Source organism: Phocoena phocoena, chromosome 18 (assembly GCF_963924675.1).
Source record: "Phocoena phocoena chromosome 18, mPhoPho1.1, whole genome shotgun sequence".
Classification (NCBI taxonomy): domain Eukaryota; kingdom Metazoa; phylum Chordata; class Mammalia; order Artiodactyla; family Phocoenidae; genus Phocoena; species Phocoena phocoena.
This window is the reverse complement of record NC_089236.1, coordinates 70,470,023-70,489,148: the sequence shown is the minus strand read 5'-3', so window position 1 is coordinate 70,489,148 and position 19,126 is coordinate 70,470,023. Positions and strand designations below refer to the sequence as shown.

At 47.7% G+C, this 19,126-nt stretch overlaps 1 protein-coding gene across 3 annotated transcripts in view; it reads left to right on the top strand.

Annotated features, from left to right (window-relative positions):
- Positions 1-478: 478 nt before the first annotated feature.
- TMTC4 (transmembrane O-mannosyltransferase targeting cadherins 4) overlaps positions 479-19,126 on the top strand; it is a 60,760-nt gene continuing 42,112 nt past the window's right edge. Inside the window, exons 1-5 of one of the 3 annotated variants that reach the window (XM_065895981.1) lie at positions 479-531; positions 5,897-6,112; positions 9,907-10,022; positions 11,166-11,382; positions 16,264-16,351. In XM_065895981.1, coding sequence (XP_065752053.1) covers positions 5,951-6,112; positions 9,907-10,022; positions 11,166-11,382; positions 16,264-16,351 — 583 coding nt within the window. In that variant the 5' untranslated portion in view covers positions 479-531; positions 5,897-5,950. Of the gene's footprint in view, positions 532-5,896; positions 6,113-9,906; positions 10,023-11,165; positions 11,383-16,263; positions 16,352-19,126 lie in introns of those variants that run through there. The other 2 variants (XM_065895983.1, XM_065895982.1) reach the window with 2 other exon arrangements.

Genomic DNA, 19,126 nt, shown 5'->3' with positions numbered 1-19,126 from the left:
TCAGGAATAGGCTCCGGCGCGGCGGACAACAGGAGGGAGAGAGATATGCCCGCGGCGTCCCGCTCAGGCCAGCTCCCGCAGCCCGCCTCCCGGGGCCAGGCTGGGGCCGCCCCTTCCCGCCCCGACCCCGCCCAGGTTCCGCGCCCAGAACTCCGCTTCCTCCTCGGCCACCGAGTCAGTCTGTCCCTGCGACTCCTCCGCCGCGACTAGGGCCCTCTGGCATGACGTCATAGGCGCGCCCACCAATGAGCTGAAGAGGGACCGGCGGCAGCGTGAAAGTGACGGCAGAATCAGCCAATGGCCGCGAGGAGGGAGGAGGGCCGAGGCGGGAGTGTGAGAGTGATCGCCAGTACGCGTGGGGAGTTGAGGACTGTGCGGGAGGCGCGGGGCGCCGGGGGAGGGGCGGGGGGCGGAGAGCGGGGGAGCGGCGCGGGAGGCCCCTCCCCCTGCCCGGCTCCAGGCTGGTACCGAGAGCCGCCGGGCTTTCAGCGCGCAGGAGGGATATGTGGCCGCCGCTCGGGCTCCTTGCAGGTAACGGGCGGGGCGGCCCCTGCAGGGCCGAGCGCTGCCGAGCGCCGCGGGGCGAGCGGAGTTGGGTGCGGAGCGGACGCGGGGTTCTTCCTTACTGCCGCCGCGCCCCGAGCCCTGCGGTCCGGCCCGGGCCGGGCGGCGGTGCTGCTGGAGGAGTTGGCTCCGGGACCCGGGCTGTGGCCGGGGCCGGGGTCACCGGGATTGCGGGCCCCGTCGCCATGCGCCCGGGTGTAAGCAGCACGCGGGACAAAGGGCGCGGCGTGGAGGGTGCATGCTCCGCCTGCCCGCGCCCCTGCGCTCTCATCTCCGCCCCTGTTCACTCCAGCAGCGTGGCGCTTCGTCGACCCCGGGTGCACGGGCGCCTTTGGCGTGTCCCCGGAGCGGCCACCGGGCCGCGGAGCCCCGCGCCACCCCGCGCCACCCCGCGCCTGGCCGCCAGCTGGCCGCAGTGCGGGCGGTGGCTGGGCGCAGGCGGGCCGCTCGGCCTCCTGCTCTGGGTTAAAGGCGGCTCCCCTGCAACGCCGCGAGTGCCAGCCACTCGGCGCTGGCTGCCGGGCAGAGCGGCGTGCTCTGGGTCGGGGCGCCCGGGACCACCGAGCTGCCACTTCTCTGCCCGGGCTTGGAGTTTGGGGAAGCAGAGCAGGTGGCGCAACCGCCGTCTCACCTCCAGCGAGCTCCGCGGGGCTTCTGGTCTTGTTGATGTTGTGACTGTAGGCTGTGTGTGTGTTTTCTTCTTTTTTTAACCACACACAAAAGAAAGGAGGAGTTAGAGGAAAGATCTAGCTAGAGCACTGTGAATCGTCCCACACTGCTTTCTCTCAGAGAGAGATGGATGGGGAGAATTTCTTGAGAAACAATTAACAGTGAGGACTGACTGGATCCCCTCCCTGTCCCCTCTTACCGCAGTCCCGACCGTGCCTGGCGCGCCCCAGATGGAGGTGGGGTAAAGTGACACCGGCCGACTTAGATGGGAAAATGGCTACAAGCTAGCAAGCTGGAAACTTTGTGGCACAGTGGAACTGTGAATGTCGAACCTCCGCAGTCATTCTCGGCTATTGGCAGGCATGGCCCTCATGTGTTACTGAATTAAGAAACTGGGAAGGCAAGCACAAGAGGAAGATACCTCGAGTAGTATTGTGTTCAGCGCTGCGTGGTGGAGAGCGGTAGAGATGATTGTCTCCCGTGCCTTGGGGGCCCCAAGAAAGGAGCAGTCAACTCAGGTCTCCACATTCTGGGTCAGAAACAACTGTGTTCTTTATTCGGATTTCCAGAGGCACTGTCTCATCTCAGCCTGGCAGAGGGCAACTGGTGTGTGGATGGATTGTTACTGATGGGGTAGAAAGGCTAGCCTGATGCGAGAAGGCCCGTCAGTGTAGGGGGAAGAATATTCTTCAGTAGGTGGTTGCTGCTGATTTTTCCATGGATCACTTAGGTTTGATCTGCCAGTCCAGGCTGCTGTGTCAGCTGTCACCAGGTCCCCAGGGTTCGCAGCTCAGTGACTGATGTTTGCTTTTGAGGGGTGGCGTGGGATCCCTGTTCGAGGTCTTTTTGACCTTTTCATTGATGATCGGTTAATTTGTTTTAACCCCCTGAAAATAGAGGCTTGGTATAAGGAGTTTGAGAAATTGAGAATATAGAGACTTCTGCTTCGTTCCAAATCCAACTACTCATAGGCGTCAGTCAATTCTCAACACAGTGGGAGATCGGCACAGGAGTCAGATAGGAATCAACACTAGCATTGTCACTGGTAAAACTGGCTGGAGCTCTGCTTGGGCTGAGCCTGAGGCCACTGTGTTGCTCCATTATTCTCAGTCCGTAAGGCAAACTTACTATCCAGCCATGGCCCAGGAGCCCGGGCTCCCAGGCAGGACATCCCCTGTAGAAGAGGAATGGGGCCATGCCTCCCAGGGCCCATCAAGAGAGAAACAGAACTGTGTGCCTTCCTGGTTCATGGCCTGGATACATAAAAGGTGGAGGGGACCCGTCTCCCTCCACGTACCACCTCATACCGGCAGGGCTTCTTTTACCTGAGCACCAAGCCTGGCTGGGAACATTGCAGAAAAAAGGCCATCTACTGTTGGAGGAAGAGGATCAGGGTGTACAGCCGTGCACTTTATGCAGGACATACAGATGCCTGGCCAGGGAAGCAGTGCACCGGGTCTGCCCAAAAGAAGGGTGCCCTTTTCTCAATTGCATCAGGTCACCTGATGGGCTACTGCTCGCCTTGGTTGGTTAGCGCATCTTCAGGAATGGCAACACTGGTGATCCCAAGACAGGAGGTCAGGGGCTGGTCACTTGGTACTAATCTCTCCAAAATGATTACAGTCATGGGAGCTAATTGTTTCCATATATGGTCTTATTTAATCCTTAGCACAACCCGCTGGAGTCAGTAGTGATACCCTATTGTGCTGTTGAGGAATGGATCCTCAGAAGGACTAGGTAGCTCAGGGTCATGCCGGTAGCCAGTCCAAATCTGTGTGCCTCCAGAGCCTGTGCTCTTAACCACGGGGCTGGACCGAGATTCCTAATGCACTGTACCTGTATCGCATTTGCTAATCCACAGTATTTTTGGAACTATCCTCTGATACCCATTAACAATCACACCTGAAGTGGAAAGGGCATTTGTGAGTGTTCTCTGGGGCAGCAGAGATGTGAGAATCTTGGCGACCAGGGGAGGGACTCAGCAATAAGGAGGGAAGAGCCAGCCTGGACGGGGACGGGACCGACGCTAGGCTTCCCAATGTCCCTGCCAGAGAAGAGGGGGAGCTCATTCTGAGATTGCCTCACCCATCCTGTTGACTCCCCCAGGAGTCCAGGCCTGGCCCCCTGGGCACCCCAGATGTTCAGGTCTGTAGTCTGCCTTCCGTCCGAGTACCAAAGCGATTGGTATGTGTTACGAACAATCTGAGATGAAAAGGGAGGCTCAGCAACTAATTTAGGAGCACAGATTATTTCCTGACCCAGTATTCTTCCTGGAGGGCCATTTGAACCTCACAGAACCGCTTGTGAAACACTTCAAATATTTGGGCCTGAAGCAGATAACATCAAGACCAGTTGTGGGACTGCTTGTCAGCTCACAGCTCTATTTTGCATTTAAAATTGATAAAGAGTATTTGCTTTCCTTCACATTCACTTTGTAAATCAAAGAATGCTTTTATTCCCTCCATGTTAAGTCAGGGTAACTTCCTAACTATTCAGTCCTTTACACTTATTTATTTCATTTTTAGTAGCAGGGGTAATTTCTTTAGCTGAAATGTACACACAGTGGTTGGGGCCTGCGTGGTGACCTCTGTGGTGTTTGCAACTGTGATTTGGATTTGACCAGTGCTTTATCCTTTCAGTGAAAAAGAAAAAAAAAAAAAAAAAGCAGCAGATAGTGGCTGGAATATTCCCTCCCCCACCCCCTGCACTTGCTGAGAGCATGAGTTACATCAGGTGGAGAAGCTCTAGGGCCCAGTGCTGAGAGAGTTGCAGAGCCTTTCATTTCCGGATTGTAAACTTGAACCGCTTTCCAGCACCTGTGACCTTGGATGGCCTCTTGGGCTGACTTCTTATTGATTCCATAATCTGGGGTATTTCCTTGGACACCTGGAAACAAATACAGTTGACCCTTGAACAACACGGTTTTGAACTGCGTGGGTGCACTTATATGCAGATTATTTTCCGTAGCAAAGACTACAGTACTAAAACAAAACAGAACTGCAGGAGGCGTGGGTTTGATCCCTGGTCTGGGAACTAAGATCCTGCATGCCCCATTTTTTAGCGAGGCTAAAAAATAAAAAAAGACTACATTACTACAAGATCTGTGGTTAATTGAGTCCCCGGATGGGGAGGTGCCACAGATACGAACTTATAATCAGTTATACGTAGATTTTCAACTGCGAGGAGGGTCAGTGCCCCTAACGCCTGAGTTGTTCAGGGGTCCGCTGTACATCTAAACTGCCTCTCCAATCAAGGGGCTTGGGGTTTTCTTCCATCTCAGCATGAAGGAGTGGGGCCCTGCTCCCTTACTGGGGAAGACGAGAGCCTCAGTACCAGTACACCAAATCCTCCAGGGGATTCTCAAAAGAGAATAATTCTGTGCCTGTGTTTTCTCCCTCTTTGAAGAAAGTACTAGTAATAACAGGTAACCTTCCCTCGGCGTTCGTTAAACCCAGGCAGTGTTTCTAAGCACTTCGGGTGGGTGTGTTGCTTAACCTTCATGTAAGGCGGACCCAGTTATCATCCCCATTTTAGAGGTGAGGAAACTGAGGCCCAGAGAGGTGAAGTAACTTGGCCAAAGTTACACAGGATTGGAACCTCTAAGCAGTTTGACCCAGACGTGATCCTGGTAGAACCAAAGGAAGTGCCTATTGAGGGTGTGGGGAATGGGGACAGATGCAGTGTGATTGGAGAGGAGGGGGAGTTTGGTATTTGTTTGGGCAAATTCCAAGTCAGGAAGCTCTGAGGCAACTCTCACTGCTGGAAAGTTCTTTGGGTTTGCAAAGTACACAAGAAGTGGACTCCTAAGGATAGGTGGCACACACAGGGCCACAGAACTAAGAAATGGCCAAGACTGAGAAATGAAATTTCTGGCTTTAACGTTTGCCCCTTTGAAAGAAAAGTTAAAAGACGTGTCTGTTTTTAACTTGACTCCTTCACCAATATTGGAGGTCGTGTCCTCACCTGGAATAGCTCCCAGTGTTCTCCTTTAGGGTTCAGTTCCTCCTTCTGGAATGATGCCGTCCCCAGCCTGTCAGTCTGCAGTGTGCCCTCCTTCCTCTGTCTGTCCCCTGTGTGGGAACCACGGTCATGTGCCCTGCGACCTCACCTCTATTAAACTCTCTCCCAGATTTTCGTTTAACTGGCAGGAGTGTCTGTGTTCTGCAGATAGACTGTAAGCTCTTTCAGAGTCAGGACCATACTTCACGCACACACACGAACACACACAATGTGCTAAGACCCAACAATGAATATTTATTGATTTTTCTTGGTTGGAAGAAGCAAGATGGTAACTGTTTTTTTTTTTCAACTTTGTAAACTGGTTCAAGGACTATAAAAATGATTTGCCTTATGGGGCTGATAAACATAGGATTCCCTTAAATCAATGTTTCTCAAGGATAATCCAGCGTCAGAAGCCCAAGGACTTCTGACTTAGTAGGTTGTATTTGGGCCCAGGAGAATCTACATGTGTCCCACGTGATTTTTCTGTCCACTCGAGTTTTGAAACGATGATATAAAGCTGTTAATGATCACATCCTATAAACTCAGAGCATAAATGAATAAGAGTGTCTAGCTCTTTTTCACTTGAGGTAAACATGTCTACTGTATAAACATTCCTAACAAGGCAATGATCAATATTTATGTCGTGTCGCTTTTCTTGCAGGTTTCTAGCCAGCATAATGCTGGAGCAAGAGGCCGGCGGCCCGCAGTTTTCAGGATGGCCGAGTGGGATGCCGATTTGGATCACATCATTCCGTCTTCCATTCTTCCTCCTCTCTGGGCTAAGTTACTTGTGGGATTTGTTTCCCTCGTGTGTTTCGCACGTAGCTACGATGGAGACTTTGTCTTTGACGACTCTGAAGCAGTTGTTAACAATAAGGTCCGTATCTTAATGTCTCTTCGGTAAACTGACATTAACCACTTGCCTACGTCCCAGTGATGCTCTGCATCGGTGTTGAATTCTTCTCTACTGAACTTCGGCTGAGCCTTTGCCTGGGCCCCCATCGTGCTCTGGATTTCCCATCTCTTTTAGAGAGCATCTCCTTGATTTAGGGCCCCTTTTATCACTGGCAGCAGGGTCTCCAAGCCCTGCCTAACCTCAAGCTTTACCCTGGCTGTGTGCCCTACATGAGGCCCCAGTCCACGCACGTATCAGAGAGACCATTACTCTAAGATGACAAGGCCAGGGTTTTGCGGGGCATTGCAGACTATTTCAGGTTTTGTGACAGATTTCCAGAACTCTAGGCCAGAACAGTCGCCCCTCTCTCTCTCTCTCTCTCACACACACACACACACACACACACACACACACACACACGCACGAATCATGCGTTTCCCCTGCCGTACGAAGGTGCATCCTCAGCAGCAGGCAGCGAGCTGGCTTCTTTGTCCTTCGCTGAGAGCATCAGGACAGCCTGCCGACAGCTGCGGAGGACCAGGATTGTGCTGCCCGCAGAAGCTGCAGTTCCTGCTCATTTCATGTTTGGAGACTCAGGTTTGCTGAGTTTGCAAAATCCCAGCCAGTTTTGCTCACCAGTAGGCGCGGGGAAAATGATATTCTCCTTCACTCGCTGACTAGAGGTAGGGAAGAAGAAATAGGTTTGTGGGCAGGGAAGAAAAAAGATTTCAGCGAGCTAAAAGAAAATCAGAGCAAGAAACTTGGAGGCAGGGAGAGCCCAGAGGAGAAAGTATGTGGAAACAGCATAGGTCAGAGCCTTTGTGACAGTCTCACCGCTCAGCACATACTCTGTGTGCGCCTTAACGGGAGAAGAGAACTTGAAGGAGTTTACTAATCTCTTTCTTTAGTAGGTGAAATTGTAGCATTTCTTTGTAACACTGTCCTTAAATGCTCCTAAAAGTTTGAAGTCATGGATTCCCCAAATTCGGAAAGAGTCGTTTTCATATTGAAAGTACTGAGAAAAATTCTCTATGTAACAAACAGGTATTCTGTGGGCCGGGGAAGAGAGGGTGAGGGGTAAGGAGATGACTGTTTTGCAGATATTTTATTTGTAACATACTCTAAATGATTTTCTGATTTTCTGGATTTCGACAGCAGACCGCAGCCTTGTTGATGTTTATTTTGAATCCAAGTTCTTCACTTGTAATTTCCCTCAAGTTCACCCAGCAGTTTACTGCAGATGTTTCTGTTTCAGTTCTTTTTGAAACAGTGCTTAAAACAAAAAGAAGTGTGTAGCTCTAAGCAACTATGTCACATGGGTGGCTTAATAGCTATTAGAATTGCTTTTCTAACAGGCATATGAGGCTATGCCTTTATTTTTAAAATTCCATTTGTTGAGAGTTTCTTGACTCTAACACTCTAATAAAGTAGAGGATATATAAAGTGTTAACTCAGGACCCATGTCGAAGAACTTTGGTGAGCGAGGCAGGGCAGACAGGAGCTATGTCGTACATCAGATGCCCAGGTATGAGGTTGTAATTCTCTTTCCTTCCTGTGAGGAAAGGCAGATGAAGCCATTTTGTGGCCCTACCGCACATTGTCTTGGCAGTGTTTTCTAGAGCATCACACGGTGCCCCTTTGTTAACTTGCTAGCCCCCTTTTTTGCCTTTCCTGTTTAATGAAAGGCCCTCCTCTGTTCATTGGCACCATGCCTACAGTAATGTGAAACAGGCTGTTACTGGATTTTATTGGTGTTGAAGACTGTTTTCCAGATGCTTCCTTGTAGTGTTGAGTTGCCTTTTTTCATTGAGATGATGATTTTCTTTGAGACCGTGGAGTTAGCAAGAATTTCAGACACGACACATCTTTTCCATAAATCATTAGGAGGAAAAATTAACCTTTCTTCCTGTGGCGCACCCTGCTGTGTGTAGGCTACACCTAATCAAATATTTAGAGCTTTGCTGGTGTTCATTTTCTGCTCAAATGGAGGGAAAGATCTTCTGCTCAATTCCTTCACAACTGAGCAGGTACTTCTGGGACAATGCAAAAGTTCATGGACTTCCAGCATGGTAATGGAGTAACCTAAGTTAGTGGGTGGATCCCACAACCTTCGTGAAATATCAAATCAACTCTGAGAGGGAGGTCCAGACACTCAAGGCCTCTGAAGCTGATACCCAATGGAAGTGAAATTCACCCTCAAAGTGGGTGTCAGGTGACCAGCTCACCTCTGCTGCCTGTCCCCAAGCTTTTCCCTTTGAGTCATTAAGCTCCTAAGTAACAAATACTCACTGAATGCCAGTGTGTGTTGGACACTGGTTGCTCTCTTGGGCTGCCCATGATGTGACACACTTCTTCCATTTGGGGCCTTCTCCATCTTCAAACACTTGTGAGCTGCAAAGACTGTCCAGTTTGGATGCAGACCCAGGCAAAGGTGCTCCCATCAGATACACCCACCTGTTGGAGCCAGGGGCTAGTCACACAGAGAAGAGGGGTCTGCGGGCAGCCAGGCAGCCTCAGCAAGATGTGCGGCGGTCTGATTTGTTGGTGCCCTTCGTGCTGCACAGCCCCAAACTAGGTTTTCCAGCCCACCTGGGAGTCGTTGGGCCTTGTGATCTTTTTTAAGGCATTCCTTTTTTCACTTAAGTTAATCAGAGTTGTTTTGGTTACTGCAGTGAAGAATCTTGACTGCTACACCATGCAGTGCTTATTACATCATAATTTCTAGATCCTAAAATGTTCCTGTTTAATTGTGCTGTGAAGAAAAAATTAACATTCAGTTTTGATACCTACTGCAAGTGCCTTTCTTCTTGTTAAACACAGTTTAAGTAATCTAGTTTCATATTTAAATGTAAAAAGAACAAAAGATTCATTTTAAAGTATCTGTAGTTCAGTACCAAGTTAAACTACCCTATACGGTAGGTATCATTTTAACATATTTAGTAATTTTTATCCATAAAAATTAGATGGAAATTGTTTTTTCTGTAATTTTACTATCTGCTTAGCTCATGATCAAAAATGGGAAACTTTAAAATCTATATGCTTACTCTTAGGTTTGAACTGGGATATTTTTGGTAAATTACCTTATGTATTGGATATGAGAGAGAGTAATAGTGATCTCACTTAGCTATATGGTCCATTCATGCATTCCGCATGGATTGAGCACCTTCTGTGTACTCCCACCAAACGCAGGAAAGCCCAGGCCTCGAGGAGCCCCAGTCCAGTGGGGCAGACAGATAGGGGTCACATGATTATAAACTGCCCTGCAGCAGGTGCTGTGAGGACAGGCGCGAGATGCCCCAAAGGGAAGGGAATCGCATCAGCTCAAGAAGGTCGCAGCCCAGTGGCCGAGATACGAAGAGCGGAAGCAGCTGAGCTGTGGGGAGCTGAGGGGTGGCGGTCTGGGCAGAGACCTGTGCGTGCACAGCCTTGAGGTGGGTGGCAGCAGGAGTCGTGTGGGGACCAGACGAAGGCCAGGAGCAGAGCACAGAGTCTGCGAGATGAGCCTGCAGAGTTCAGCAGGAGCCAGGGCACCACACACTGTCAGGAAGTCGGCTTTGTCCTGGAAGGGGAGGGTGGGTGGGGTGACACGATTTGCATCTTGGAGGGATTACTGGAGAACAGGCAGAGGGCGCAGCGCACCCGCGAGGAGGCCCGTCTGGGTCCTGGGTGAGGATGACGGTGGCTTGACCCAGGACTGGTGGGAGAGATGGAGAAGAGAGGACTTCCGCCCAGGGTGAGGGAGGAGCCCTGATCCCTCTTCTGGTGTGTTCCCGCAGGACCTCCGAGCAGAAACGCCCCTCGGGGACCTGTGGCATCATGACTTCTGGGGCAATCAGCTGAGCAGCAACACAAGTCACAAGTCCTACCGACCCCTCACGGTGCTCGTTTTCAGGTGAGGTGCGACAGGACGGCTGTATGGGAGGGACACCCAAGGCTTGTGCCTGACGTTGTACCAGGTGGTATGTGACAAGGTTCCTGGGTCAGTGGTCCGGAGGGACGTATAAGCCACTCACTACGTGGGTCTCCAAGAAATACATGCTAATTCCAGCCATTAGGAGTTAGGTTGGAAGCATCGCTTTAGGGTGATGCTGCTTTGGCGATGCAGACACTGACAGTGGAGCCACACTGAGAAGATTAGCCTGGGTCTGGGCAAGGATAACTTGGTGAAGTGGTCCGTGTTTTTGCACAGTTCTTGGAGGTGGGACCCTTTGTGAGTTAATACTGAGGAAACAATATGTCGAGGCAACATGTAGCATCTAATGAAATTGTGATTTTTTTTTTTTTCATTATAAAAAGCTAAGGTATAAATCCTCCTCCTGTGACCACATCAATATGCAAAACCAAAACGAAGCTTAAGACAGTCTCCCCACCCCCCATTAATCAGGGAGCTATTTGCATTAAACAGATTTGTTCGTCTCACAAAAGTTCCCATGCGTAGCTGTTTCTTGGATGCGTTAGATACCTGTGTGTAGATCTCTCAAAGAAGCATGGAAATGATGAATTGGAACCACTGGTGATTGAAAAGCAACAGAAATAAGAATCCCTGACTATAAGGAAGTAGCTCCATTGTCTGGAAGGCTAGTGGACAAACTGTCAAGGAGTATTTGCGGGGGGTGGGGACCGGGTGGGGTGGGGGAATCAGCAAGTCACACTACTATCTTAAATCCAGGTCCCTATGGGGTAGCCTGAGTAATGTGTGGTCTGTTATATCTTCCTGGGAGACAGTCTTGCCTTTATCACGACTAAAAAACTGTCTAGCTTTCCTTTCGCGTTTCGTCTCCAAGTATTTTCTGTCCCACTCCTCTGAGATGCCCTTATCTTACATTTTCTGCTCTGCAGTTAATTATGTTCTTACCTCTTCTTCAGCCTTCTTAGCTTGACAGGCATTATTTATCTTGACGCGACTTTTATCAAACTTGCACACTTTCTCTTCTCCCTTTGGTATTTTCATGCACCAGGGTTTTCCTCCAGCTGGTTCTCATTTTGTTTCGCGTGCTTCTGGACCTCTGGTGTGAACACCCTTCTTTCACTGCAGGATGAACTGCTATTTGTCGGGAGGCTTCCACCCCTTGAGTTTCCACGTGGTCAACATCCTCCTGCACAGTGGCATCTCCATCCTCTTGGTGGACGTCTTCTCCGTGCTGTTTGGGGGCCTGCAGTACACGAGTAAGGGCCGGAGGCTAAACCTGGCCCCCAGGTCGTCCCTGCTGGCTGCCCTGCTGTTTGCTGTGCACCCGGTGCACACCGAGTGTGTAAGTATCGTCCGCCTACCGCCTCTGCACTGGTGTAAGGAGGACAGGCAGTCCGTGTATCAGCTCATTCCCTAAAACAGGCTTCCCTCGGATACTCGTATGGCTGTAGAAAGCCCAAGCTTTTAGACATTTAGAACGATGATTTGTAGGGCTAACAGGTCCCTCTTAGGGCAAACACAGGGTCCCCTATGGGCGAAGACTGTATAATGACTGTGTGGTATGATCTCTGGTAATACTTTCTGTTTCCTTATATGACCAAATTGTGAAGGTATGAATGTTGAGTCTTGCCCAGCTTTGGGGTCTAAAAACCAGAGTCTGAGATTACTTTTCTTCCAGGTTGGGTCTGATGCAATTTTCCGATGTTAGCTGAGAGCTTTATAACTTCCTAAATACTTTCTTATACTTAATCTGATTGTCACCAAAACTCCGTGGGATCAGCTGGGGTGGCATAACAATTTCCACTTTACAGAAGAGGAGGCAGCCTGGGAGGACAAATTAAGGACTTACCCAGGTCAGTCACGTAGCTGGTGGATGCAGGGATAGAACTTAAGATCTGGTCATCCGAGCCTGAGCCCAGGAGAGGCCAGCGTGCTTTGAGTTGACCTGGAAAGTGGGTCCCCGCATCCTGCTGGGACTTGCTCCTGAATTCTCCCCACCTGGCTTCTCAGCCCATGTAGTCAGGCAGCTCCTGCTTTTAATCCGTTGAGCCGCTGCTGAATGTGTTCAGTGCAAACTCTGTTGGGATTTAACCAAATACTTGTGAGGTTTTCAGGAACCACTCTACCCCACTGCCATGGAACCCTTTGAAAATGTAAGTCAGCATGTTTGATTTTAGTTATTCGTTCTATAAGTGTGAAGTACCTAGTATAAAATACCACATGGACCTTCTTGCTTCTCCACAATAGATTTCTGCATTCGGTATGTATTTAAATACCTGCGTTTTGACCAATTGCATTGAGCATCTTGAAGTCAGTTTCAAAATACTGGGAGGAATTCCTGCCTTTAGCATCTGATTTTGTTAATATTATTAAACTATCTGTTCTTTGGTATTAAAAAGATTGCAGGATTGTTCTCACAACCTCCTTCTAATATCTTACTACTTGAAAGCTTTTTTAAAAGTCTCATAATTTTTTTACTTCAGCAGGTTCAGAGGACTTAAGGGATTGGGAACTATGGTATGATAAATACCGATAGATGACAGATAGATAGATAGATAGATTTGTGATCAGATTAGAATTTGTTTCCATGCAAGTTCTCTTTATGGTCTAAATAATAGTGTTGTGCACATTTATCAGAAATAAGGGAATTTCTGGCAAAAATACTGATTTACTGTTTTGGTCCTTGTCTAATTTTGTGTAATCTTAAAAAGCAAAATGAAATACTTGAATTGTTAACCAAAGAAATGTTTCTAAAATTCTGCTTTTTTTAAATTTTTTTTTTGCGGTACGCTGGCCTCTCACTGCTGTGGCCTCTCCCGTCGCGGAGCACAGGCTCCGGACGCGCAGGCTCAGTGGCCATGGCTCATGGACCCAGCCGCTCCGCGGCATGTGGGATCTTCCCGGACCGGGGCACGAACCCGTGTCCCCTGCATCGGCAGGCGGACTCTCAACCGCTGCGCCACCAGGGAAGCCCTACAATTCTGCTTTTAAATATGAGAAGTTAGTTTATAGAAAAATTTGAAATGCCGACAAGTATAACTGTATGTGTACAAACACACACACACACACACACACACACACACACACACACACACCCTAGCTAAATGCAATGTGGGAACATGTTAACCCAAGGGAGGTCCAGCTATAGGAGAGAAGAGAATATTTGAAAAATGTTTTCATCTCTCCTCTCCCTCCTTTCCATGAAAGCCGTTCAAACTCAAATTATAAGAAAAAGTTATGGGTCATGGAAAAATAGCATTTCTAAAACAGATCATTTGTATGTTCACCTTTCCTCGTTTTGACAAATAGTCGGTATTCTGTTTTCATCCTCTCCATACCCCGCTGTTATTTCCCACTCTACATTTAACCCACTTAAACAGTGAGCAAAAACAAGGCCCACCCAAGGAAACCCTGGAAGGAGAGTTCCTCAGAGCTCTCTGGACCAGTACTGAGGAAGCACCCTGTGCTCTGGGCTGTGGGTTGAATCACCAAGGGACGGAGAAGAGCTAAGAGAGGGGGTTTCCTTACCTCTTGTCTGTTTAGAGACCAGGATGGAGTCCCCAGGGAGTTCCCTGAGGACACCAGTGTTATTGTAGGTTTTCCTTTTCCACCAAACATTGGTGAAAATTTCAAATTGCTTGAATTCGGGTGTCAAAGAGGGAAGCTTGGGTCTTCTTAATAACCCTGCCCATCCAATAAACCCAGAGTTTAACCTGAAGGAATTGGATGGTGAAACATTCCCCCTTTCCCCTTCCCCTCATTCCTTCCATGGCCCCAGTGCAAATTGTTCCCTGTGGGGAAATGCCACCACCTCCTGCTGTATGGATTCGGGGAGTTGCAGTGACTTCTCTAGAACACTCTGATGTGAGTGCTTCAGGTTATTTGTAAGAAAAAAAAAAATAGCCTTTGTAAATAAATTTGCCTGAAAAGACATACGCAAATATCCGAAAAGAAAAATAAAATCTCTCCGTACCCATGCCCATTCCCCAAACCGTTAAACGCAGTGCCTCCTTGGGTAGCCTTTAAAATTTCTTTTCTATGAAATCTCTCTTTAATTACTATGCCAAAAATTCATTGAAGGACTAAATACTCTTTACTCTGAAACACTTGCCATACTTTTTAAAACTTGTTTTTCTTCATGTCAGACGATGTGACGTACATCGCTTAAGACTTGGGAGTATCTTCAGTGAACCAAAGGCAGACTGTTTGCTTTAAAATGAGTTTATGATGTTCAAAGTTCATTTTAGTGGGAGTCTTTTTTTTTTTTTTGAGGTTTAGTTGATTTACAATATTATATAAGTTAGTGAGAGTCTTTAATGTACCTCAGCCACTCAGATAACAAGTGGTTTAGGCTGGCCTTTTGGGCCCCTATTCCTGGTGTTTATCCAAACCACTTCCCTCCCCCTCACTCAGTTCAAGAAACCTTGTTCCCTGACCCTCCACATCCCCCAGCCCCTGCTTCCTCGACCCCCTTGCTCTAAGGACCTTTTTGGATACACTTCTCTGGGTTGGCTTTGCTCACTTTATCCTCTGAAAGGCCTTGGGATTCCCTGCCATCCTCAGGCCCTGTAGAGAGCCACAGCTCCCACCCATCTCTGGTCCTGATGGGAGGCCCAGAGCACCAGGCGCCCCCTCCATCACTCACCCCGGAGCTGCAGAGCGTGTACCTGCTTCACCCTGAGCTGCTGTGTCCTCTGTCTGCTGCTTTCTGCCCCCCACCCCCGCACCTCCCAGTGTTTACAGAAGCATCTTTGGGATTCACGCAGCAATGGACAGTGACCCAGCACCCACTGTGTGCCCGGCTCTGTGTTGGGTCTCGCTGCATCCCCGATTTCACTGTGTCTCTGAGTGAGTGAGTTACAGGCCAGAGGATTCCAGAAGTCTTATTACATATTCACTGCCTTCATGAAGTAATTGTACCATTTAACCCTCTGGCATGCTGGCATACTTGGCTCAGATCTGCTGAACCTTTGTTTGTCCTTAGCTTCCTTCCCGGGAGGTTGTTTCATGTGCGTGGCAGTCACAGGTTGGACTCAGCTGTCAATCTTCTTAGTGATTGCATGACACCCTGGGCTGCCACGTGCCCCTCCGTCAGCAGTTCACCATCGGAATGGATGATTGCCTCAGACCGTCATATCTAACCAGCGTAGCAGGAAACTGCTCCTAAAAGGCATTCCTTTTAGCTATTGCTTGTAGACGCACCTGGGAATCATATGTAAATATAGTAATTTTCATATTCATTGTATACTCTCCCATCTCCATTTGTAGGATAGTCTTTACTCTGTGTCTGACTTATCATATATCTCACTTTAAGAAAAGATGAACTTCCCAGCCATTAATGCGATACCTAGAGAATCACAGTGAAGGGTTTGACGTATGTCCCATCCAGGTGCCAGTTAGTCAAGAATGCCATGTAAACTAGACCAATACTCATGAGTGGAACTCTGGGTCTTTCGTTGCCATGAAGATCTGGAAAGTAATTATTGGAATAATCAGCTTCAAAGAAATGAAGCACAGATTTTATATTGCTTCATTGTCACTAAGGTGGAGAAGGGAAGGGCAGTCGTCAGATGTAGAAGATGGGGGGTGGGGAAGAAATGGTAGAAATTGCGTTCTTTTTTTCATCTTACTCATCTACCACTTTTGAAGCGTTCTGCTTTCCAGTTTAACCCACTTCATTGGTTTTGGTCTGAAGGGAGGAAAAGATAGCAGAGGCAGCTTTGAACGTTATCCCTGTGTCTTATTCTCTTTGCCTGATGACTTGTAATATGAACTTCCCACCTTTCCTTCATGTTTCCAATCAAGGTTTCTTTTTTAAATATCATGCCCTTTGAGCTGATACCATTTTCCAGTTGAAAACTCACCATGGGGACCTGATCAGAGCAGAGGCCTCTGGAGCTGTGGGCGCAGTGTGCTGAGTGACGGGCTTTCACTGCCTGTGGGCATCGCTGGCTGCCTGTGGCCCACAAAAGAACCCTCCCTGGGTTCGAGCCAACCCAGCCTTCCTGTGGAAGCGGCTGACCCAAGTCCTAGACCAAAAATGAAAAGAAAATCAGTTGTCAGATCAGACCACAGGGAAGCGTCACAGTTGCAGGGATTGTTTTAATAGATGGCCAAGTCTGATAAGGTTTTTGTTTTCTATTTCTAAGGAATTTTTTTGTATTTCCAAAGTTTTGTTTAAATGTTTTTTACATACATCTTTTCTTCTGCCCCTTCTTTTAAGGTTGCTGCTGTTGTCGGCTGTGCAGACCTCCTGGCTGCCCTGTTTTTTCTGTTATCTTTCCTTGGCTACTGTAAAGCACTTAGAGAAAGTAAGCATGACATTTTGCCTTCTTAATTTTGCATCTTCTTCGTGTTTCTGTCCTGCTGAGCAGTGTTCTAACAGATGGGAAAATGTCGGTTTATATAAGTTTATCGCTTTGAAGGAATGTGGGTCAAAGATGTCAGCTCTTTTTAGTGATGTCTGTAACTCCATTGCTTTTTTAATAATACAAAGGCTTGTGCTTCGATGTTCACAGTATTCAGGGAGCACCTTGTTGGGTTCTGTAACCCAGGGCTTCTGCTCTTGGTGCTGAAGCGGTTGTGATTGATTTTTGTGTTTTTTATTTCCAGCAAAATTGAAGGGGGAGGGAAAAAAACTTATGATTTTTTTTTTTAAAACCTGTTGGCGAAAAACCTTGAAAACTGGTAAAATGTGTAGCCATGAATATGCACCTGGATTGTGAGGTTCTTGTTTTTTCATTGTTGCGTCATTGATACTTACAGAGAAAGTCGTTGTTGGAAACAACAGAGTTGAAATGACCAGTTGTGTGTGTGTGGAGGGGAGAGGGGGAATTGCCTGGTTATTAGTAGCAGTGTAGCCGTGCACTGATAGCGTTCTAGGAGAATCCCTGTATAGCTCTACTCATCTGGGTTCTGATTCCCTCCAAGTCAGATCATACCTTCCAGATTGCTTTGTAATGGAAATTGGATACAGTACATTCAGCTTACATAGCATTTATACATGCTGGCCCCAGCAACGGTGTTATGCATTCAACTTCTGTTACAAAGTCAGTTCCTGACTGTAGAACTCTCTTTATATATCACAGTCAATTTATATTTGGGGGGAAGGGGGGAAGAAAAGGGAAAGTGAGAGGGGTGATCCCTATGGAATGCTCAAGCAGGGCTGTTTCAGCTGACACTGATGTACCTGGGTTTCCTTGAGTCTCTTCCACAGTATTTCTTGAAGCTTAGGTTCAGTCCCCTGCCAGGCCTTAGTGTTACTGTTCATGTACTAATGCTTGTACTTGGATTCCTCCGGTAAATTGATGTCTTATTCATAAGGAAGGGCAGACCACTCCTTCAGGATTTTGTGTCTGCTGGGGCTGGTGAAGTGGGGTCACTCAGGGTTGGTAAACAGGGGCCCATGAGCCAAATCCAGACCCCAAGCTGACAATGACTTTTTCCGGTTTTAAATAATTGGGGGTAAAAATCCCACAAGAATAGTGTTTGGTGACATATTAAAAGGTACATGAAATTCACATTTCAGTGTCTATATATGAAGTTTTATTGGAACATAGGCACATCCATTTGTTTTTGCAGAGTTAGGAGTTTCAGCAGAGGCCTCCTGGCCTGTAGAGCCTAAAGTACTTACTGCCCTGTCCTTTGCAAAGTTTGCCAACCCCGGGACATGACAGACAGGTAACTGTCACCATCCTAGTAGTTCCAAAAGGTTTTTTAGTAAAGAGTAATAGGGAGTTCCCAGCAGGAAGTATTTTTACTTAAGAAAGCAGATGTTTGCTGTTAATATAATAGTTGCCATTTATTGACTTTCTGCTGGCGTGTGTGTGTGTGTGTGTGTGTGTGTGTGTGTGTGTATTTTTCTCATTTAATTATGTTACAGTCTTTAAGATAGGTTGACTGACTTTCCCTGTTTTTCAGATGTAAGACTCAGAGTTTATGTAACTTACCCAGTATCACACAGCTATTTATGACAGAACTGGGTTCACCCTTGAGTCTTAACTCACTTCAAAGCCAGCGTCAACTACATTGTGTTCTTCTGCTTCCCTGTACTCAAGGGACCAGCGAGGCAAGCCTGTCAAAACAATCATTAAAAATAAACAGGAGGTCCATTCAATTCTGTTAACGAATTGTTAAAATGTTAGGTGTAATAGTGCATCGAACGTATGTGTTAAAAACAATCCCTTTCTTGTAGAGACACATGCTGAAATATTTATGGATGAAGTGGTATATAAAGTCTGGGATTTGTCTCAAAATAATCTGAGAGGAAGCAGGAAGCATGTTGGCATTTAGTTGAAGCCAGACTGGTCAGGAGTCAATGTTGAAGCCGAGTGATGGAGACATGAGTTCCTATATCAGCATCTCTACTTATATATGTTTTTTGTTCATTACAAAAGGTGTTTTTTAAAAAGAGCAATAGATAACTTTTAACCCTTTATGTTTTTTCTACAAAAAGACTTAGGCAGGACTGCAAACTCTTCTAGGACAGGCTATACTGTTTTGATGTTCTAGGTATTCATAGTTATATACCTAGAACATCTGTATGAAACTATCCATAGTGTCCAAGGGTAGATTGGGAAGGGCCCCTCCTCCATCCTGTCCTGGACAGCTGAACACAGGGCTCAGGTTGTATATCTCAAAGTACCGGTTCCCTCAAACCTGCGACTCTACTAAGACACAGTGCAAGGGTGACTCCAATGGGCCCACACCTCCATGCTCACTCAGGACTGGGTCATACCCACCCACTCCCCATCCTCTCTTATTATTATTATTTTATCATACCACCACTTTTTCCTGTGACTCATCATTTTTCTGATATGGCAGAGTTTGGGGACAGCTAAATAGAACAGCTTCAAGAACAGAAAACAGTGGGGGTAACTTTCCTTCCCGAGACTGAAAGTTAACTTAGCAATAAGGCATGTCCAGCTCTTCTGGGCTTGGGATCTCCCCACCTGTGATGATTGTAAAACTCCCAAGAGCCACACAGCCCCCAGGGATCTGGGGGTGGGAGATGGGGAATTACACCAGCCCCAGCCGTTTCCATAGGTAATGGGAGAGGGAGCAGCTTCATTTACTTCTCACCATCG